Raw genomic sequence first — 23,827 nt, forward strand, 5'->3', positions numbered from 1 at the left:
AGTATTACGACTCGCGCGTGAATACACGCACCGCGCATGTTTAGTACAACTGTAACAGCCTGATATCGCTGTGCGGGAACAACGCGGAAAGCAGCACATTTGACTCGGTCGAACTGCGACATGCCTTGACTGTCACTAGGCAAATCTACGCGTGCTTTCGGCCGGCATCACCACAGCATTTTAAAATCTTGTTCTGGCTGGCACTTTGCAGCACCTGTTTGTTCCGAGTGCCCGGCAGGACTGGCAATTGATACACGTGCGGTGCATGAGCGTAAGTTGGAACCAGATTCTAGCGCAACATTGACGCGGGCTTACAGCTATAATTCTGCCTTGTCACAGCCAAGGCACGCCACAGTTCGACTGAGTCGAAAGCAACGCTTTCCGCTGTTCACGTTTCCTTCAATCGCAATAGTACGTTCTTGATGAATCTGCTTCCGTAGTCTGCAATGCACGTGCTGCAGACATTCCGGACTGTCGAGGAAGGTCTCCTCGACGTTTCACACAAAATCAGCCTATAATTCCAGCACAGGAACAGCGCGGAACATGCTTATAGCCGGACTCGAGTTGTGAAGTTCGGCGTTTTATTTGCAGGGCGTCTGCTCACCTGGCAATTGAGAGTGTTGCTTCGCCGCGCTTGCAACAGACGGCGCCACGCGCTTTTCAATATGGCAGCAAGCACTTAGCTCGCTGTGTTCTGGTGTATAGTCTGACGCCAGGCGCAACCAGCGTTCGTCGGTGCGACCTGACGGCAACCAGCGCAAAATGCGACACGCTGCATTTCGCGCTGATGCCATAGAGTAACATTACTGTATGCCGAGTAACATTACTCTTTTCGTGACGGAGGGACACCAGGCGCGCTGAAACGCGCATGCACCAAAGCAACGCAGCACTTCGCGCGCCTGCGAGTATATGGCAGGACCGGTGCATGGCGTGGCAACGCCGGCGTGGCGCGATGTAATGAAAGCCGGCGGGCACGCCCACCACACCACGTCGAAATGTATTGGCGTCTTGATTGTGGCATCTAGTCATGTCCTCACAAGACACGCATCTCATTATTATGTTTGTACCGCTCACTTACCTTAGTCATCCATTGGCGTCACGCAATACCGAATATGGGATATGTGGAGCTAGCGAAACGGCCGCGAGCGCATCATGAATGTGGCATGTGGTCATGTTGTTACATGACACACATCTCATGCTTATCATGTTTGCGCCATTATCATACCTTCGTCATCCGTTCACGTCCTGTAATACCAAATTTGGTATAAGTGAAGCTAGCGAAATGGCCGCGATCGCATCATGAGCGTAGCATGTAGTCATGTTGTTACATGACACGTATCTCATCTTTATCATGTTTGCACCAGTCCCATACCTTCGTCATTCATTCACGTACCGTAATACCGAATTCGGTATTTGTGACACTAGCGAAACGGCCATGAGCGCATTGCCCCGCCGCGGTGGTGTAGTGGCTATGGTACTCGGCTGCTAACCCGCATGTCGTGGGATCGAATCCCGGCTGCAGCGGCTGCATTTCTGATGGAGGCGGAAATGTTGTAGGCCCGTGTACTCAGATTTGGGTGCACGTTAAAGAACCCCAGGTGGTCTAAATTTCCGGAACCCTCCACTACGGCGTCTCTCATAATCATATGGTGGTTTTGGGACGTTAAACCCCACATATCAATCAATCATGAGCGCATCATGAGCGCAGCATGTAGTCATGTTGTTACATGACACGCATGTCGTGATTTTCATGTAAGGGTCTGTCACTTGTATTTGCCATGTAATCATGTCATACCATACCAGTTTTGCAACATGCCATGTGAACGAAACCACTGCAAGAGCTGCATGACCATAAAATGTAAATCATGACATCCATGACATGTCATGATTTTCAAGTTATGACTAGTCAAATATGTTCTTCATACATTCATGTTATGCCATACCAAGTTTGGTATCGATACCATTATCGAAACGGCCAGGAGAGCTAAACGTCATAGGCGGCTAGATAGATAGATAGATAGATAGATAGATAGATAGATAGATAGATAGATAGATAGATAGATAGATAGATAGATAGATAGATAGATAGATAGATAGATAGATAGATAGATACGCGCAAAGCAACGCCGACTAAATTTCAAGGCCGAAAGGCTGCCACAGTGACGTCAGAGGTTGGGGGCCCAGTTGCCCAACTGAGCATGCTCAGTAAGACTTTTTTTTCCACATCTTTTATTCGGCCCAATCAAGCCACAGCAGCTGCGAGAGCGGGAGCGTTGGTTCTCCTAAAACGTGAACGAAACACAGGCTTTCCGCCGCGTTCGCGGCGTAACTGGGCCCCCACCCTCTGACATCACTGCGGCCGCCTTTCGGCCTTGAAATTTAGTCGGCGTTGCGCAAAGTCACCGAAATTCGCTAAGAAATGCTTCGCGTTTAAAAAGCGCGGCAGATCGCATAGTCAGCTTAATACATGCGCTTGTCATGGAGGCAAAATTTGGGAACAAGCTATGCCACACACAGTTGCCTCACGCTGTTTGGCTCTGCCTCAATCATAGCATGCTACAGAGAACAACACTCACTGTGTCAAGCCTCATTAAGAATACATATTAGCGTACCTTGCTTCCAGTCACCACGTGAACGACGTCCAATGTGCATTTCTCCAAGCGTGTCTACGGCGCAACGGCGTGGCGTCGTCTGCAGGATGAATGAATGGATGTATCCGGATGTGCCCTTTGAATCGTGTAGTGGCTCACGCCACGTAGCCATGAAATCAAGCACTATCACTTTGTGTTTAAGGATTGAATTTTACTCGCGCCTTGATTGTAGCCACCAATCAGTTAGCCTCCTCCTGGTTATTTCTACCCGTTTAAAGCCTATTTTGCATTCACTGTCCCTAAACCCCGATGCTTTGAAAAATTCGGCGCCATTATCTTCGACTATAAGGCGGAGCCCTTTACAGATCATTATCAAACGTTCAGCCGTTCTCCCCACGCACGTTCTCCCCACGCACTACAAACCGTGTTTGTGCCTTCGTATTTTGCTTGGTACGTCTTGGTCCACAATACTCCCGTTCTAGCCTCGAAGAGCAGAGAACTAGCCCGAGAATCATCGTAGATCTTTTCATTTGCAATTTCCTGCTTAAACGTTTGGTAGGTCTCCAGTGATGATTTCGTAGGCATCCCCATCTTTCACATATCCCTCTCTCTTTCCTTCACCTTCCTCTTAACTGATGTTTCCTTTTGGCTTGGTATTCTGCTGTTGTCTAAATACTTGCTTTCACAGTTTTCGAGTTCGCTTTCTCCATTTAGTATCAACATTCTTCATGTACAACTAGCTGAAAACTTTGCTAGCCCAACGCTCCTCTCCCATTTTTCTTTATTGCTCCTCAAATTCTATCTTGCTGCTAGCTTTCCTGCACTCAAATGATGTCCATCTCATGTCACCCTGTACCTCCTGATTAGGACTATTCGCGTGTGCTCCCAAAGCAAGTCTACCTATGTCACGTTGTTTAATTTCCAATCTTGCTTGAACTTCTGATTTCATGCGCAAGACCACATTGCCGAACGTCAAAACCGCGACAATGACACCGTTTCAAATCCCTCTCCCAACGTCACACCTCTTGATGTTCCACAGTGCCCTATTTTTTATTACAGCTGCATTCATGTTACCTTTAGTCATTACGTATCTTTCGTGCTCCCTTAAGTACTCAACCCCGTTATTTATCCATACGGCCAAATATTTGTATTTATCCACTATTTCTAGTGTCACTTCCTGTATCTTATGCTCACTGCCTTTGTTATCATTAAAAATGAAATTCAACCGATCTCCTTTATTATCACAGATGTTTATCGACCCCTGAAATCTTCTATGTTGTCAGCTATTAATAATATATCATCTGCACATCAATGCTGGTAGTGAATGTTCAATGTGTTTTCCTTGCTTGACAAAAGAGAGTCTGAAGCCGAGTCGATTCCCCTCTAATTTGGCTTTTAGGCCCTGTAGATACAGCATAAATAACAAAGGTGACAAGGGACATCTCTGTCGAAGCCCGCATTGTAGCTCTATAGGTTCAGATACCTGTTCTTCCAATTTGATAACTACCATGTTACTTTTATAGATATCCTTTAGAGAGTAGTTATTCCATCTTCCGAATCTAGTGTGTCCAGTTTTCTCCACAAGTCTTCTTGAATAACACTATCGTAAGCTCCCTGGATATCTATAGATGCCAGCCACAGGGGCCTGTGTTCTTTTTCCGCTGTTTCAATACACTGCATCAATCAAAACAGTTTGTCCTCCGACCTCCTTCCTTTACGGAACCCATTTTGTAGTTCTCCCAGCACCCCCTAATTCTCCACCCAAGTCCGTAATCTTTCCTTCACTATCTGCATCCCCAGCCTGTAAACTACTGATGGTAGGGGAGTGCGAGAAGAACGCCTCGTCACGGCGCGTGGCGGAACTTATCCAATTACATGTTTTCAATGGGGCGTGCGCTGAACGGAACAGCCGGAGAAATACCGCCGTGCTCGCCCGGTCCAAGCGGCCGTGACTTTTCACATCTTCCGCAGAATTTCGCCGATCCGCCTCTTATGTACGACGCAACGCCGGCTCTTCTTCTGCCATTATGCCGTATGGTGCGGCGAGCCACGCTGCAGCTGTGGTGGGGGCTAGCCAACGGCTGAGCTCGTGGTGCGGCTACCGGCCACACTTAAACGTTGAGAATGCGGCCACTGTAGCTCTCGCTGTAAAATATGCAACCACCTCGCACAGTATAGGGTAAACATTAGCGTAAACAGAAGCGAAACTTGGACTAGTTGGGTACGCGTGGTTTAACACTGGTGTAGCGCACGAATAAACACAATTAGCGTAAACGTTCGTGTATTGCAGAGGCTTTCGTTCTTCAGTGATTCAAAATAGGCTGGCAATGACGATGATAATAATGAGTACTGGCAGCACTACGTAAAATTTCATCAAACGACCAGGGTTGGCGACTCCACTTGTCAGCCTTCTACAAGTGAGGTGGCTGTCATATTTTTAAGGTGATAGCCTTGAATGTCTCTTACTCGCGGCGTCCGCACGCCCATCCGTCCGTGCCCTGGAACGATGCCAGCTGTGGCCTCTACCCCTCACTCTCTCAGCAATCACGCAGTCGCACAGCGGTGCATGTAAAGCTTTAGGCGCTTATCAACAGTTGCGCCACTACAGCTGTCGGCTCTCCCCCTTGGGGCCGGTTCACGCCTGCGGCAAGCATGCCTCGCTTTTTGACGTTTGACGTCCTTAAGCGGCCGTGCGCGGATGTTTCCTTCACGCACGTCTGCTGTTCTTTGCCGTTCGAAAAAGGATCCGAGACCCATTTTTCCGCCGTTTGCCGGAAAGCGACGTAGCCAATCAGCAACGGAGGAGCGACGTGTGTGAGCCACATCGTCTGCATTCGGCTCTCCGCTTTGTCTGTGTCTGCCGCGGCACACTTCGAGCTGCTTGCTTCTTGCTCCGCGGTTTTCACGCGGTAATGAATGAATGCGTCGTTCTTGAAGACGGGCAGAAGGCACCTCATCTCTGTCTGCCTATAGGCGACGCGGCGCAGTGCCTTGTAGAGTATGGAAGAAGGTGGATAAGATATAGAAGAGAGAGCACTCGCCGCACAAGAGCGACAGAAATAAACAACAGATAGGAAAAATGGGGGACACGCTCAACATGGTCGAAGGAGTCCGAGGACGGGGCATGAAAGATATAGGACGTCAGGGGATCTCGTATGGTGGGCTGATCGGTGAGAACTACGCTGGCGTCGGAGATTGCGGGCGACACAACCGTTCAGCTCCGACTCCAGCAGGCGAGTCCCCTTCACGCTGTAAACGGGGATGTCATCCGTGTTGTTCTAAAGTTTGGCTCCAGCACTTAATACAAAGGCACAGTGTGAAACCACAGAACTTTTATACACTACCATTTAGAGAAGGGAAACTGTACCTTTGACAGAGCAACAAAAATAATGGTAGTGGTGGCGTTGTGAACTAACTTATCCGACCTAGAGACGGCGCTGGTAGGCCTATCATCATCATTGCGCTAGGGCAATATGTCGGTAGTTTTGGTAGCGGATGCCGGGGGGAAGGGGTGGGTAGCGGTGCGCGCCCGCTGGTTCGTTGGGATTTATTCGCTGCTATTGTGGGGTGGTATTCGCGCACACGGCACCGTAACGTTACTATAAATATTTCTGCTATGCCGCCAGGTGACCGAGAGGCCTCAACTGGCAAAAAACACGCCAAGCAAGTAAGCTCACATAGTTTATCGACAATCGTGAATGCACCAGTATAGATGTAAACAAGAAACACTGTTTGCACAACACATGAAAAAAAAAACAGTGATAGCCATCTGTTTAATAAAGTTTCCCGCTGAAATTGTGCAACTTTCTCTTGGCTCGTTCAGTCAGACAACGATATTTACACTGGACACCCCTTGCACAGTACTTGGTACTTTGCCGCCCATTGTCTTTCTCACCACACATGCTTTTAAAAAGTGCAGTGTCAGTACGATTAGCCTGAGCCGCAATATGATGTTTGACAACGCATTGGCGAGCAGTACATCGCGTTGAACAAAAATAAATAAAACGAATTCTCATCCGGAATCGGCCTCGTACATGACATGCATCCTTGCACCACAATCAGAACCAATGGTAAGATCAAATATTTTGGTAGGTAACACTAATTGCTCGCCCTGCTGTCCTGTGCCAGCACCATGTAATTATTTCTTCTTCTTTCACTCGAAACAGTGGTTCGGGGTACGATTTGAAGACAGTGAGAAATTCAAGATCACCGTTCGCAACAGGTTCGATTACCAAGCGGCGATATTTTATTCAGATCGACTAAAGAAACCACTGCGGCAGTACGAGAAGCACTAAGAAGTTAGCAGTGATTCTGTAGAAAAGTGAAGTAGGTTTTTGCTAAATTAAGCCCACAAATAAAAATTTTTGCCAATGAATATTTACTTTCCTGAAACCTAATTGCCCTTACTTTTTCAATGACTTTCAAAGTTTTTATGCTTTGCATTGACAGATGAATAAATGAGTTTCCTTTGGGCCAATGGTGCCTAATCATGAAAGACATCGCTCAAACGATGGACAACGGGCAGATGCTGAATTCACGTTTTTATTCTTCACTACTTCCTAACTGTCTGCCTCACTCTTAACATAGGTATCATACAAAACCAGTCCTTTTGGCTACATATTTAACAGAAATATCAAAGAAATAGCTGTTAGTAGACATTCGAATTACCAACATGTATATACACAGGCCAACTGTGATTATACCTACTGAGTGCACTCAGTCATTGTTCTTTCTAAAAATTAACATACCTTTAAAAATGCCTTATCATGCGTCAGGTATTTTACATAGAACAAATAATATTACTGTAAAAGGTCGTTATTTGAACTCGGTTAAGTAAAAGCACACAGCCCTGTGTATTTCTATTGGGGGAAATCTCTCGACAATTTGAACACATTGGTATCCACAGCAGCCAATTCAAACTGGGAGCCCCTTGTTTTGCTGCCCTCACAAGTCCAGCAACTGTCCAGAGTGATCACATCATTTTGCAAAAACAAACCAAAGTAGAGGAGGAAAACAACTGAACAGCAGCATGTCTCAGCAAATGAGATTTCGGATGCTGAACTGGAGCTTTTAGACAAGATAGGAATGATGGTCATGGATTAACAGTGGAATAAATGCAAGCGACCTTTTTTTTTTTTCGAAGCACAAGTATTGAGATACGTTTGAATACTCACTGCTTGCATGCATGTCGGTTCTTGTTTTTAGCGTATCATCAGCATGATTATACCTACTGCAGGACAAAGGCCTCCACCATGATCGGCCAATCAACTTGGTCCTGTGCTTGCTGCTGCCACGTTATACCAACAAATATTTTATTATAATCGGTCCACCTAACCTTCTATCTTCACTTCATGCATTTTCCTTCTCTGTGAATCCCGTCAGTTACTCTTAATGACCAGCGGTTATTCTGCCTGCGTACTACGTGCTCAGACTATGTCCATTTCTTCTTCTTGATTTCAACTGTGATATTCTGAACACCGATTTGTTCCCTGACCCACTCTGCCCTCTTCTTGTGTCTTAAGGTACACCTATCATTTTCCTTTCCATCGCTTGCTGCATCGTCCTCAATTTAAACTGAACCCTTTTTGTAAGCCTCCAGGTTTCTGCTCCGTAGGTAAGTACGGGCAAGATGCAGCTGTTACATACCATCCTTTTCAGGGTTAGTGACAGATTATCATTCATGATTTGAGAATGCTTGCCAATCGTGATCCACCCATTCTTATTCTTCGATATTCTTCTAGGTATTTCACTCTCATGGTCCGGCTCCATGATTTCTACCTCTGCAAGACATGTCTTGCCTAATGAATGCATGAGTTTTTGCGCAGCTTTTTTTTTTAGAACTTTGATAGTGTCACTCCCAACATGCACGCAGTATCAGCAACTGTTTCAACACTACTACAGTTCTACCTACCACAGCCTTGCAACAGTGTTTACATACACAGCAATCTACACACAATGTGAAAAAGAAGTGCTGCTAAATATGCACTACTATAAGCCCATTTGTTACCTAGTAATATGTGATACTCTATGCAAAGTTTGACACATAGAGTGAAGTACATTATGTGCACCCCATGACATGCTCTGGCCAAGAATTTTGAAGCCTGCACATTTCCTGTAAACTGAGTAAGTCATAAAGCAAGAAAGAACAATCTGTGCACCCAATTTCGTACAGCCTCAACATACCGAACGCTATAACTGCTTTTCAGTATAAGGCCTCCATTGGTCCGGCTGGCATATTGATGGCGCCTGGGGTTGTCACTATGGCAACTGTAGAGCTTCATACGACTGGATGTGGGTAGCTTGGAAATCAATGGTCTCTCTTTAATCCAGTTTTCTGAGAAAAAAAAACACACTCATGAGCAGGGTAAGACAGAAATGGTTGAACAAATTATGTTCAATAAATGAAGTGTCTTAAACCATACTTCGCGAGGATTTTGGCCCATGAGCTTGCTTTCAGTGATGACACATTCTCCGCTGACTTGAGGTAGGTTCAGAGTGATGAGGCATCCAAGCGTACACTGATTTGAGCAGTTCCTTGGATGGTGTGGTTAGGTTGTAAAAAAAAAAAGTCCTGTTTACTCTGGTAGGAGCGCGAACGAATTGGTGATGCATGACTAAGAAGAATCGATATGAGAACACTGTATATAATAAAGATAGTGCGGACATAACATTGCTGTTTTTGCGAATTTGTCTTGTGGATGGCATTATAATGAATTTGTTTTAGTGACGTTCTTCAGAGGACAACGCTAGGTAATTCCATAATTCCACAAAGCTAGGTAATTCACTGGGCACGGTGGCACCACAAACATGCGGACCGCTGCTAACCCGTTCCTGTTTATTATACAGATTTTCGACCTGCATAACGTCAACGCCACGCGTCATGGCAAGTGCAATGCCGGTCCCACGGCGCATGACCAAGAGAGGACCGACTGCCTCGTGCCGTACCACTTGGAAGGGTTGTCATGGACTTTGCTGCCCCGTCACTCGTCCACTGCGCGCGCAGAACGTCACGTGATGGAGCTGCGGATGACGACACCCGTCTACTCGGCTGTAAAACGAAACCCTGCTCAAGGCACGATCACTGGGCACGGAGGCACCACAAACATGCGGACCGCTGCTAACCCGTTCCTGTTTATTATACAGGTTTTTGGCCTCCTGCATAACGTCAACGCCACGCGTCGTGGCAAGTGCATTGCCGGTCCCACGGCGCATGACCAAGAGAGGACCGACTGCCTCGTGCCGTACCACTTGGAAGGGTTGTCATGGACTTTGCTGCCCCGTCACTCGTCCACTGCGCGCGCAGAACGTCACGTGATGGAGCTGCGGATGACGACACCCGTCTACTCGGCTATAAAAGGAAACCCTGCTCAAGGCACGATCACTGGGCACGGTGGCACCACAGACATGCGGACCGCTGCTAACCCGTTCCTGTTTATTATACAGGTTTTTGGCCTCCTGCATAACGTCAACGCCACGCGTCGTGGCAAGTGCATTGCCGGTCCCACGGCGCATGACCAAGAGAGGACCGACTGCCTCGTGCCGTACCACTTGGAAGGGTTGTCATGGACTTTGCTGCCCCGTCACTCGTCCACTGCGCGCGCAGAACGTCACGTGATGGAGCTGCGGATGACGACACCCGTCTACTCGGCTATAAAAGGAAACCCTGCTCAAGGCACGATCACTGGGCACGGAGGCACCACAAACATGCGGACCGCTGCTAACCCGTTCCTGTTTATTATTCAGGTGAGAAAGCATTACGGAAAGTGCTTTTGCTCTAGCGTCCCGTTTGTGGTGGTGCTGCCGTGCCCACGGCTTTTCTGTTCAGAGATTTGTTGCTTGATGTATGACGCTGCTTCGTTGTGCTGGAAGATACTCTTGCTAGGAGGGGATATTGAGACCAACCCTGGTCCAGACCTGGCTAAATTAGCGAAACAACTTAACGAAATCGCTAATGATATTAAATAAATCAAAGAAAAGCAGCTTGGAGATATTGAAAGGAAACTTGATGCCTTAACAGTGCTTGAAACCAAGGTCTCCTCATGCCAAGAGCAGATTGCTTTCATGTCTACTACAATTCAAACCCTTGAGAACAAGCTAGATGACCTCGAGAATCGTAGCAGAAGGTCTAACCTTATCATTTACGGATTACCTGAAGCTGAGGACGAAAGTAGCGACACGTTGGAACATACTGTAAGCCAAGAGATAGTCAAAGGCATTCTTGATTTGGATCCTGTGGGTATAGAGCGCATTCATAGGCTGGGAAGGCCATCGCCCAGAAAAGTAAGGCCAGTAATCTTCAAGCTGCTGGACTAAAGGGACAAAGTTGCCATTTTAAAAAAAATGAATCAAATTAAAAGGCGCAAATTATTCGACAGGCGAGGATTTTTCAAAAAGAGTGAGAGAGTTGAGGAGGAAGCTCTGGCAAAGTTCTAAGGAAAACCGCGAAAATGGAGAGAAAACTTCGCTTAGTTTTGATAGATTATACATAAACAAAAAGGCCTATGTCTGGGATGACGAGAAAAACGACAAAGTTCCTGCCCAAAAAAAACGAAATCGCAGAGTCAAGCCGCCCAATTACGCGAAGCCAAGGGCAATTACAGAGCTAATTGAAAGGCATGTCAGCGTCTCAACTGTACGCTCCGCCGATTCATTCACTGCGAAGATCACATCGTCTTGCTCAAACACAAAAAATGTGGTTAGTGAAAAACAACTAAGGCTACTGAATATAAATGCACGCAGTATCATTAATAAGATAGATTCACTGGAAATTCAATTATTGCAACATGATCCGCACATAGCCGTAATAACTGAAACTTGGTTGCGAAGTGAAATAGGTGATGAAGAAATTTTTCCACCCCATTACAACGTATTTCGCAAAGACAGGGCCACCAGAGGAGGGGGCGCAGCCGTCCTAGTGAAGCCGTCATTAGAGGCTAGGATTCTAGCAGATGTGGGCAGTCTTGAATGTTTATGCCTACAGATTACGTGCTGGGGCCATAGCTTTCTTTTGTACGCGTGCTACAGGCCTCCAGACTCAGCTCCAGATTATCTAATCACGTTGCAAGCACATATGTCCCTGTATCCTAATAAAAAATATTTTTAATAGGTGATTTCAATTTGCCCACCATCGACTGGGACCGGTTGCAAACTTGTTCGCAGCCTAACAAAAATGAGAATGCTATTTTTAACATCATGCTCACACACGACCTAATTCAACTAGTTGAACAACCTACTCGTGTACAAGGACAGTCGAGCTCTATTTTAGACTTGGTGTTTGTGAATCGCGACTTTTCTGAGCACTCTGTATTAATAGAACAAGGGTTATCGGATCATAGCCTTGTCAGCGTATCTATTCTGCTCCTGAAATTCGTTTGTTATAAAGAAACCGTCCGTTCAAACTTTTAAAGAGTATTCTAGAGCAAACGACGCTTGCGTGATTGAACATATGGAAGCGGCCTTAGTTGACTTCAGCAATGAGGGCAATGACGCATGCGCTCTTTGGGATCGCTTTTTGGAAATATGCCGCTACTGTATCACCAACTTTGTACCGAACAAACGTAAAAAAACTAACAAATGCACACCTTGGACGACACGCAGTATCATCCATCTAAAGCGGAAAATAAAAAAAAATTGAAAAAGAGGCATGCCCAGCGAGATGTGATCCAAAAGCTACAAAGAAGCCTGGTAAGTGAAGTGCAACAATCCAAAGACTATTACTTTAAAACGTTAATGCCAAACTTTATTAAAAGCGACCCAACAAAGTTCTGGAGTTATCTATCCGATAACAAAAAGCCAGTGACGTCAATTTCTGTCAAAGGGCGCACGGTTACAAATCGCAGTGACATCGCAAATCACTTCAACAGTTATTTTCAGAGCGTGTTTGCCAATTCAGCAATATGTGTACCAGAAACGTTTTTGTTTGAACCATGTGAAGCGAATTTCATTTCTTATTCTGGTTTGGTTTCAATGCTTTTAAACTTGAAAGCAAAAAAATGCTGTGGTCCTAATGACCTTCCCAATGTGTTTCTTCGGCGTTATGCTGAATGCGTCACCAAATTTCTTGTTGTAATCTTCCAAGCGTCCCTGTTAACTGCAACACTACCACGTGACTGGAGGATCGCTAGAGTCATCCCTATCTTTAAAAAAGGGGATAGATTAAGTCCGGATAACTACCGTCCTATATCTTTAACTTCAACATGCTGCAAATTAATTGAACATATCATAGCCAACCGTATTCTTGAATTCCTTGAAAGACACTCGATTCTAACAAGCTTCCAACATGGTTTTAGGAAAGGCTATTCGACTGTGACTCAACTGGTCACCGTCACACACGAGTTTGCAAAAGCCCTTGATAATAATGTTCAAGTAGACACAATTTTTCTTGATCTTAGCAAAGCATTTGATAAAGTTCCTCATGACAAATTAATTCAAAAATTAAAAAATATAAATCTTCCCGAAAGTTTGGTAGCATGGGTGTCTAGGTATCTGATGAATAGAGAGCAGTATGTCTTGATTGATGGTCATGCCTCGAGCTGTCTTCCTGTCACATCCGGAGTGCCTCAAGATAGTGTTCTGGGGCCGTTGCTTTTTCTGCTATACATCAATGATATCGTCACTGTAGTTACACCCACCACTCATGTCCGGCTGTTTGCAGATGACTGTATTTTATTCCGTGAAATCTCCAGCATGCAAGATCAAATAGAACTTAACACAAACCTGGACAATATATACAGTTGGTGCAGGGATTGGGGCATGGTTGTCAACGCACAGAAAACTGTTTCCCTCCGCATAACGCGCAAAAAATCTCCATTCCAATTTCAGTACACACTGGGACCATGCGCGGTGAACCAAGTCAACAGCTTCAAATACTTAGGCGTAACGTTCACTAGTAATCTTTCCTGGAACTTGCACAAAGAAAACATCTGCTCCTCCGCTTTTCGAAAACTGTGTTTCTTGAGACACAAGCTTCGTAATTCGCCTCCAAGTGTTAAACTTCTTTGCTACCATTCATACGTTAGACCAAAACTTGAGTATGCTGCTGTAGTATGGGACCCGTATACCAAAAATAACATCGATAAATTGGAAAAGATTCAGAGGAAAGCTGTCAGGTTCATTTTTTCAAAATTTCGTCGCACGGATTCTCCCTCTGAATTAATGATTGCCAATAACATTCCCAAGCTTCAGTTAAGAAGACAAAAATTTCGTCTCGATTTCCTCTGCTCACTTACTAAACATAAATTGGCTATCGACCCCTCCCTGTATATATCCGCCCTGACCACAAAACACACGCGGCACCATAACCCTAGATCGCTAACACCATACCAAGCGCATACCGATACTTACAAATTTTCATTTTTTCCGCGTACCGTGGCTGAATGGAATTCCATTGCTGAGCCATACTTATTAGATACTGTATAGCCCCATTTTTTGTTAGTGTTGTTAATTGTGTGTTGGATTGACAATGCAATGTCCGCCGTTTCATTTTTTGTCCCTTTTGCTATTTTTGTATCATTGTGCTATTCAAGTGCTCGTCCTGCCAGGACCACAACTGTGGTCTGCAGTATGTATTAAATAAATAAATAAATAACTGGATGGACTATATGGTTCATGCAAATTTAATTTGTTTCACTGCAAACCTAAAAAAATGTACAAATGCGTATATGTACTAAAGGTTCACTTGGCTCTATTATGTATTGAATTTATGGGCGTATATTGCAGCAGACTCATTTCGAGCAGAAACAGGTAGAACTTCTGCTGTAATCTGTGCTACAAAATTTAGCAGTAAAGATATTTTCAGCGAATGTGACAACGAAGTAAACAATCTCAAACATTCACAAGGTGTGCATCTCATTAGCTGTACAAGTCGAAAAGCCTTATGCAATGACAAAAACTGTAGCGCATGCAAAAAAAAAAGGGGGGCCATCATCAGATGCAAAGCAGCGTATTTTCACTCCCCGGCGAACACGCCCACATTGTGCAAGATTATTTCCGTCTTCGTAGGCAGTTTCCGAGCGATTTGCCGGCGTTTAATTTTCACGCTGGAGGCTGCGCAGCCAACCGCCGGTGAAGCACAGCAGCTGACATGGTTCACAGCCTCTAAACACGTTCGCTTCGCCGTAGCGGCCCGTAAAGTCTGACACACAAGCTCGCATTGATATATCAAAGCTGAATTAAAACGGAGCTTCGCAATGCCGATCGACAAAAAGTACCGCGGCTAACCACGGACAATTTGAACATATTAACCGAGAGAAATGCAATCGATACCAATGGTCTGCTGCTTTTCGAGCGTCAAGATAATCTCAATACTTGAGCTGAAGCAATAACCGCTTCTGTATTATAAGTAAAAATAAATCAAAAATATTTATTCAATTTTTTATGAAAAGCGACGTAGTAACTACTCTTTTACCAGTTTTTTTTATAGAATCCGAAATAAAAATTTCAGCCGCGTTGAGCGCCCCTAACAGGAAATATGCACAATGACTTACCCGACCGCTAAAAGAGGAGTTAGTAGTTCTACTATAGGTACAAATGACGAAACTCGCCGTGGTCGATTTTTTCGCCCTATACGGCCATCGCTGGAACTTGAGACTTTCCCGGGCCTGGTAAAACCATATAACGCGTCCCAAATATCGCGCTCCAACAAGTGGCGCTAGCTATCCATGATTAGGAACAACTAAAACAAGAAGTATAAGCTATTCGAGATTCGGGGGGGCTCGCTAAGCCTACAATATTGATTATTTAAGTATAACTCTCAGAAACAGTGCTGAATACATTCGAGTACTGTGTTGTGGAAGCTTAAGTACACTAGTTTAAAGCGAATGGAATCATCAGTTTGGAGCTTACGAGCTACAGAGAGCACGGCGGCCGCTTGGTAGATTCGAAGCGTTAGCGCCTCGCCGGCGAAGCTTGCCGTGCACATTGAACAGCTCTCCCATGGACGGCGGTGGTCGCCGGTCTACGACATCGCACCGTCCGGACAGACCTGCCGCTAGCGTGAACCAGCCATTACGGTCTCTTAGTAAGGTACAGCGGCAGCGTGCGCCCGTCTGTCCGTACGTTCATGCGCCTTCACACCCTTTCAGCAAACACGCTATGGCACAGCCACACGCGCTGCAATGCTCCTTCATCAGACGTTTCATTGCAGCAGACGAGTTGGTCGGATGGCTCACAAGCGGCATAGTCAGTCGAATGGCCGCAGACTTTCGCCCAACACACTTTGGAATTCACAAAGTGTATTGCATTTTAAGCAGATATTGTTTATGACAAATATTTAGCATGAGTATTCCTGCTGGCCTATTGGGTTCATGAATGTGCGTGGGCTACAAAAATGTGGCTGTTTTAGCGCGACGAAAGAACGAAAGAAGGGGAGCGCAGCCCCTCCCTCATTATTTGATCCCGCATAATATTGTGGCCTGTGCAGAAGGTGAGTGCGGCTAGAGCCGATGGTAAATGTACCAAAGAGGTGTTTTACCATGCAACCTAACGGTGTGCCTTTACATATCATCACCGATGGCTAGCATGAAATCGAATATTGTATCTTGTAATCATCGTTATATTGCTGCACTCTTTTGCGTGTCAATCAATTTTTCTTCCTGCACTGGACACCAGCAGAGCACACAAGACCAAGGAGAATTCGGATCGCTCCGCTCACCGGAGAGCATCGTGCTAATCAAGAGGATGCTCATCAAGTGCGCAGACGTCTCCAATCCAGCCAGGCCCATCGAGTTGTGCAAGCAATGGGCGCAAAGGATTGCTGAAGAGTACTGCTCCCAGGTATGCCCGATAGTCCCATCGCTTCATTTTTCTCATACATATTTTTGTAACCGCAATCAATACCAAGGTGCCACAGATTGAATCTTCACGTAGCACAAAGCTGCAAATGTAACGCAAGCGCGGTGTACGTTGGCAAAGCTTCGTCCTGGCCAGGGATCGAACACTGCACCACGCAGCTCTTCTAGAATTGCAACAGTGAACATGTTTTGTAGTAGTGTAAACGTGCGGATATAGATGTATAGCAGCGCTAGCAAACGTAAAATTTTAGCCTGTATAAATATTGCGTGATCGTTCTGAAACAGCTTAATTGAAAAGATTCAGACTCAAGTTTATTCGTGGTGATCATTGCATATAAGTTTTTACAGAAGGACGCCTCAGGACTACAAACTTTAATGTAACATCTGTGCGCAAAAAGAATGCAAAGCACAATGGCAACACACAGAATTTATGACAGTGAAGTTTATTACGTGACACAGCACCAAATAAAACAGCGGATGAATGCAGTAAACAATTGCAAGGCTGTGGGCAAATTATCGACAGCGAGTACTAGAATGTACTTTGCAAAGAGAAAGCAAATATGCAGGCAACGAATGAAAAGAGCGAATATCACAATTCTGGAAAGTTCAAAGAAGCTAAAAAAATCGTTGTATTGTAGTAACAGCGTGAAAACGGCAGTAAGAAACAAAATAGACAGAAAGGAGCGCTCCTTTCTGTCTATTTTGTTTCTTACTGCCGTTTTCACGCTGACTGTCAAATGAATTTATTGAATATGCTATGACCACTAAACAAAGTGCGAAAAACAGTGCTCATGCGCGACGACACACGTGTGACCACGAAAAATATTCTTAACTCAGAGAAAAAAAAATCTCGCGGCAAGGCTAAGCGATGATGTGTTCATTCATCGATCCGTGGCCTTCCTGATAAGAAATAATTTTATATCTCTTTCCTTCTTAGTTCTTGCTTTGTTTTTCGAAAACCGTGTTTTATGAAACAGGGGAATGCGCTTACATTTTCTGCAGTGTACAGCCATGTGGCTATCATAGCCATTCTTAACGTTGTAGACATGCTGTCTTGTTCGGTCTTTGAAGAATGGCCCTGTTTGTCCTATGTACATTTTTCCACATGTCAACGGTATCTCGTACGCATCAGATTGGCATTCAGCAAACCTATAGCATGTCGTAGGCCCGTGTGCTCAGATTTGGGAGCACGTTAAAGAACCCCAGGTGGTCAAAATTTCCGGAGCCCTCCACTACGGCGTCTCTCATAATCATATGGTGGTTTTGGGATGGTAAACCCCACAAATCAATCAGTAAACCTATTCTCGTGACGAATGTTGCATGATCGACTATTCTTGTTGCTATTTAGCACACGCACTTTAGAAAGCTTGCAAGACGCGCAAAAAATTATTATCACATCTGGTCGCCATTTTTTTTAACTTTGAGATATACCGTATGTACGTATGGTATAACATACAAAGGTCTTTGGTAGTATTCTGTTTTCTTCTGGTCCTGTTTTGTTGAACTCTACTTTCTGCAGTAAGGGTTCGCAAACGGGAATGATGACGCTGTTGGGAAATCTATCGATGACCCAACTCGCCCATGCAGATTTAGATCTTGTCGCTAAAATAAACTGCTTCACTGTGGAACGAAACCTCCAAGTTTTCAGTTATAAATGAAATGGAAATGTTTCTGATGCTGACAGATGTAATTACTGTTTTCAGCAGTTGTTGCGAAAGCTGTGTAAAACTAAGTTTATAGTCTTCGTAACTACGTTAATATTGTTAATATCAACAAGAGGTGTCTTTGGTACGATGGTTATGTTGTAGATATATGAAGATTATGCGGCTTGCTCCAAGACGCCGTCTTCTTGTCTCCTTTTCCCCTCGTTTTTAAGACAGACGAGGAAAAGCGTCGTGGGCTGCCTGTAATGATGCCTGCCTTCGACAGAGCGACGGTCAACATCGCAAAGTCCCAAACTGGGTTCATCTCCTATTTCGTGCGTGACATGTTCAAGGCGTGGTCAGGCAAGTTGGCGTCACTGCCACCCCGTATGGCTTTATTGTGACGCGCTGAAGAGCTTGTTCCGCTGAAATTCCGGTCTGGTTGGTTGTGAGCAAAAAATAATTTTGTTCGGGACCAGTCCCAGCCACGGTGGTCTAGTGCCTAATGTATTCGGCTGCTGACCGCAGATCGCGGGTTCAAATACCGGCTGCATTTTAGATGGAGGCGAAAATGCTGTAGGCCCGTGTGCTCAGATTAAGGTGCACGTTAAAAAACCTCAAGGGGCCGAAATTTCCGGAGCCCTCAACTACGGCGTCTCTCATAATCATATCTTGGCTTTGGGAGGTTAAAGCCCACACATTTATCTATGTTCGGGACAAAAAGTCGAGGAAAATGCAAATTATATAAATAACTTTCCGGGTCCGAGTGAGGTTTGAACCCAGGCCACGTGCGTGGCAAGTAGGTTTTCTACCACACAGCCCCGAGATTTTAGGGGCGAAGCTCCTGCTGGCTAACCTTGTCACGCGTCGCGCGTCACCGAGAGAAGAAGAGCCGAGAAAGAAAAGCATTCTCGTCTCATTTCCTAGATGGCGTTACTCTGCCGCTACTCTCCGATTGGCCGCTGTGCGTGCGTTGCCTGAGTGCGCGAGGAACGAATGCCTCTTTCAGTCTCTGGATCATTGGCGTACGTGTCGGATCGTAGGCGGGGCATAAACAAAACAGAGCGGCGGGCGCATTGAAGACGCTTGCGCTCGGCTTCCTTGGCTTGCGTCTCGTCGGTGTTAGCCGCGCGCCGTCTGAATTCTCGAACGCGATCAGACGCATGAACGCATGCAAGGACGGATAGACACACGGAAGATTGAACGGACGGACGGATAGACAGACAAACAGGCATACAGGCGAACGGACGCACATACAGAAAGACGAATAGACAGACGGACGGATGCACGGACGGATGAACGTATGGAAGGACGGACGCATGAACACAGGAATGGATGACGCACTGACCAACACATGGACGGACGCACGGATGGACGAAAGCACGGACGTACGGACGGACGGATGCTTCGCCCTACTCATTATCATTCACTTCGTGGATATGCTGTGATTTTTTTCATGCTTTATTGTACAGAGAGCCACGAGATTATTGAAACTGCATTAAAGAAAACTATATAAATGTTATCGACTGGAAATAGTTTCTTTATGGACCTGTGTACGCGCTATCCTCACAACCACATCGCTCGTGGCTTGACACCTGCCACACGCAAGCGGACGGAGAAGTGCGTCGCCGACAGGCTCTTTCGCCCTCAGGTGCAGCTATGCGTATAGCGCGTGCACAGGCCTTAACGCATTATCTATGGCGAGGCATAACAATATTATCTGGCATTTTGCGTCTCAAAACTTCCATGTTTGTGAGAGAGGGCGTAATGAAGGGCTCCGGACATTTGGACCATATCGTCCTCTTTAACGTGCACTGATGTCCTTTCACGTCATAGTATCACGCGTCCCCAAAATTCTGTCAAACGCGTTGCCGATTTTTCTACTAGCAGTGCGGTGTGTTTTACCCGCCGACAAGGAAGGTGGCTTCGCCGTTTTGCCTACAGGCACGTTTTGTGCTGAAGCAGATGAGGCCATCTCCAGTGTTTTTAAACAAAATGATGACATCACTCTGCCTAAGGCTAAGGCGCAGGCCAAAAAAACTTTGTCGCAGGCTCAATCTCGATAAGTTGCGGAAGAGTATTAATGATAGCAAGCGATGTTACCTCCAGGTGTTGTTCAGTGTTAAAACTAACAAACTAGACGTCTCTTTAAGGGTAATTGTATCAGAGAATGACACACGGCAGAAGTCAGTCACTTTGTTTCTTCAAGCCAAGCTTAATCGTTTGCCCGCGACGGATCCGTTCTTGATTAGGAACTCGGATCAAGTGGTTGGGTTTTTGAAGGACCATCCCCGAACAGGCTATCAAGCATTTTCGGTAGACAAAAAATATTTGTATTGTTCAATCCCTCTCAGTGCTCTGTTGTCTTCCAATGAACATGCCATCGATGAATATGGCGCCACGCGCTTTCAAAACGAAGCTTCATTGTCGATGAGTCATTTTTTAGAACTTTTATCATTTTATTTATCGTCCACTTTTATTTGTTGCAACAACGCACTGTATTGGCCAAAAAAAGGGCGTGTGTATCGGTTCGTGTATAGCACCTTTTCTTAGTGATTTGTTTTATCTGGTCTTAGCATTACCTTTTCTAAAACGCTACAAAACACCAAAGTGTGCAAAGTTTTTCGCTTTGTCGACGACTTCCTGTTTTTAATTGACTGCACTTCTGTTGACGTAGAGGCGAGGGTTGATGATGTATTGCCCGCGATTAAGGAATGTCTCGCGCCCCAGGAAGTCACTTGCGAACTTCCACAGGGGGGTTCTATTCAGTTTTTTGACCTCAGGTTATTTTTCTCGGAAAACCACACGTGCTGGTGGTATGAGCCGCGAGCGAATAAGCCTCTTCTTTCGTTCGCTTCCGCGCATTCAAAACTCATTAGGAGGGGCATCCCAAACTTGTGTTTTAAAAATGCCGTGACCAAATCGTGTCACCACAAGATGGCATCCAGTTTCGAGACCCAAAGCAAGCGTCTAACCGAAGCAGGCTACCCAATTGTGTTACAGGTTTCTGCAGTCGAACGCATTCTCCAAAAGTCTCGAAAGAAAACAAGCGTGAAGTTTAGGAGTGCTCGGCCTGCAGAGTAGGTGCAATCCCTAGATGCACACAATTTCTCACAACTTAAAGAAAGTGGCCCAGAGGGCTAATGTACTGTACGTGTCGTTTTTTCATCGCCCAAGAAACTAGGGGAGCTTTGCATCACTTGTCCAAGAAATGTTGCTCCCCCAGCATGTGATAAAAAACAGTAAGCTAGATTTGTTGATTGTGTATCCTGTGTCATCTACAAGTTTCCATTATCCTGCGGGATGTACTATATTGGACAAACAAAACGGTGTCTGAATGACAGATGACGTGAGCACTACTATAACGCGAGAAATAAGCTTACGGCGGGAGGATTGCTGGCGGCACACTGCAAAGGCTGTGGGTGCTCCCATAATCTGTATAGTTGCATAGTTATCGGTCGTTCTAGAGATCGGCTTACACGGGAGATAAAAGAAGCCGAGGATATAGAAGAATTAGGCCATTTTTCTGTAAGCTCGTCATCGATTTCCTTGTCAGAAAAGAAAATGACGTTGCTTTGTTTAAGAACACGTGCAAGATGAGTTGTGCTTTGTCGCGGATGTATAAAATGGGTGTGATTGGCATGAAATAAACAGTTGGAAGTTTAGCGCCTACCTATCTCTATGTCTGTGTCGTATCCCTTTCTTTTATGTACTGCGCTAATACACGCTACGTTTATGCATGACCAACTCGCCCGATCAGCAACCCTTCCGCTGTAGAATTCTTTACGCGTCGCGCCTTCGGGGCAAGCAGCGAGCCTAAAAGGAAAATTCCTACGGCCGAATAAGGCGCCGTTTAGAAAACAAACGACGAGTCTCGCACAAAAGGGTGAGGGAAACAACGCATCTGACAATGGGGCGTCGGCAGAGGCAAGCAAAAGGAAATTTGAAACGACAAAACCAGCAGTTTGTTTCAATTGCCACGAAACAGGGCTCTTCGCGATACATTGCCCGAAAGAAAAGGTGGCCTTTTTATCCATAAATGAAGCCGACGAGAACATGAAGTTCTTAGAGCCCTATATATACGACCTTACCGCGAACGGCAAGCAGTGTCGGGGTCTTAGAGACTCCGCAGCCACTATGGACGTAGTTCACCCGTCCTTTGTTCCATCCGGACAGTATTCAGGAGACTGTTTTTGGATTATACAAGCCGTAGAGGCAAACAGTTAGTGCCTCCCATGGCTAAAGTTGTCTTTAAAAGTCTATTTGGTACGTTGTAAACGGAAGCCGCGGTATCGCCATGTCTCCCCCCTCAGTATCCTTATTTTCAAATAAGTCACATCAAATTCTTAAGTAGAAACGTCTCACGTTGGGAGAAGGCATTGTGCAGGCACTGACTAGATCAAAGGCACGTGCGCTGGCTGCGGGAGCAGCATTCGCTGAGGGCCCCGCCGCGGTGGTCTAGTGGCTAAGGTACTCGGCTGCTGACCCGCAGGTCGCGGGTTCGATTCCCGGCTGCGGCGGCTGCATTTCCGATGGAGGCGGAAATGTTGTAGGCCCGTGTGCTCAGATTTGGGCGCACGTTAAAGAACCCCAGGTGGTCTAAATTTCCGGAGCCCTCCACTACGGCGTCTCTCATAATCATATGGTGGTTTTGGGACGTTAAACCCCACAAATCAATCAATCAATCATTCGCTGAGGCAAACAAACCTCAAATCGACAATGGGCCTAGTCGCGAGTTGGACACCGCGGTATCAAATCAACTTGTGCGAAAACTGGCTGCTGAAGCCGTAGTCGCTGAGACAACCATACGTCAAGGCAACGAGGAGCCTCCTCCCGAATCGGTAGCGTCAATGACGCCTCGTTGACCAGGCAAATAGAAAAGACCGTTGCTCCCGAGCCGACTCATGGTAAGACCGGGGACAGCACAGAGGGTGACACATTCCAGGTACTAGGAACTACAAAAGAGTTGTGTGTCATGCCAACTTCGGATAACTTCAGTCGGCTGCTGCGAGTGAGCGCCGCTTTGTTAATAACCAAACAAAAGGGGGGCCCAACGCTTAGGAAATTCTAGGACAGTTCAAAAGAGGGAATCGCCAAACGAATTGTGACATTCCAAGAGAGGAGAAGCATACTCTATCGAAAATGTCTAGACAGGCGAGGAGTAGAGTTCGACCAGGTAGTTGTGACTCAAGCGTATCGCCAGGATTTGCTTCGTTTGGTGCATCGAGGAGCATGGTCAGGCCACTTAGGCGTAAAGAAGACGAAAAGTCGTCTTTTGCAGGAATACGACTGGCCTGGACGTTTTAAAGGTGTAGAAAGATTTGTAAAATCTTGTGACGTGTGTCAGCGAGAGGGTAAGCCGGGAGATAAGGCGAAATTTCCAATGAAGCTGGTACTCGTAATCACGGAGACCTTTCGTCGGTTGGTCAACTTCAGGCTACCGTCACATTCTGGCATTAATCTGCCCAGCTACTAATTTCCAGAGGCGGTCCCGCTAAAACAGCTCAGTTCTGTGGAAGTAGTCAACGCACTTCCTTCCGTGTTTGCCCGGGTAGGCTTTCCTGCTGAGATACAATCAGACAAGGGCACCATTTTCACGAGTGTGTTAATGACAACCTTTCTAGAACGGTGTGGCGTGAAGTTATTGCATAGTTCAGTCTACCATCTGCAGTCGAACTCGGTAGAGAAGCTACACTCCGTGATAAAGCGAGTGTTGAGAGCCTTATGTTTTGAACGCAAACCTAACTGGGAGATGTGCTTACCTGCAACGATTTTCGCAATAAGACGGCACCACATGAGACTA

General features: G+C 45.8%; 1 protein-coding gene across 9 annotated transcripts in view; it reads left to right on the forward strand.

Annotated features, from left to right (window-relative positions):
• The window catches only part of LOC119165999 (high affinity cAMP-specific and IBMX-insensitive 3',5'-cyclic phosphodiesterase 8B), a 404,448-nt gene that overhangs the window by 344,148 nt on the left and 36,473 nt on the right, over nucleotides 1–23,827 (forward strand). For 4 of the 9 annotated variants that reach the window (XM_075865592.1, XM_075865579.1, XM_075865564.1 and 1 more), the window contains one exon: nucleotides 16,200–16,364. In XM_075865592.1, the coding sequence (XP_075721707.1) occupies nucleotides 16,200–16,364 (165 nt within the window). Of the gene's footprint in view, nucleotides 1–16,199; nucleotides 16,383–18,257; nucleotides 18,463–23,827 lie in introns of those variants that run through there. The other 5 variants (XR_012884029.1, XM_075865568.1, XR_012884034.1 and 2 more) reach the window with 4 other exon arrangements.

The sequence above is a fragment of the Rhipicephalus microplus genome, chromosome 1 (assembly GCF_043290135.1).
Source record: "Rhipicephalus microplus isolate Deutch F79 chromosome 1, USDA_Rmic, whole genome shotgun sequence".
In the NCBI taxonomy this organism is placed as follows: Eukaryota; Metazoa; Arthropoda; class Arachnida; order Ixodida; family Ixodidae; genus Rhipicephalus; species Rhipicephalus microplus.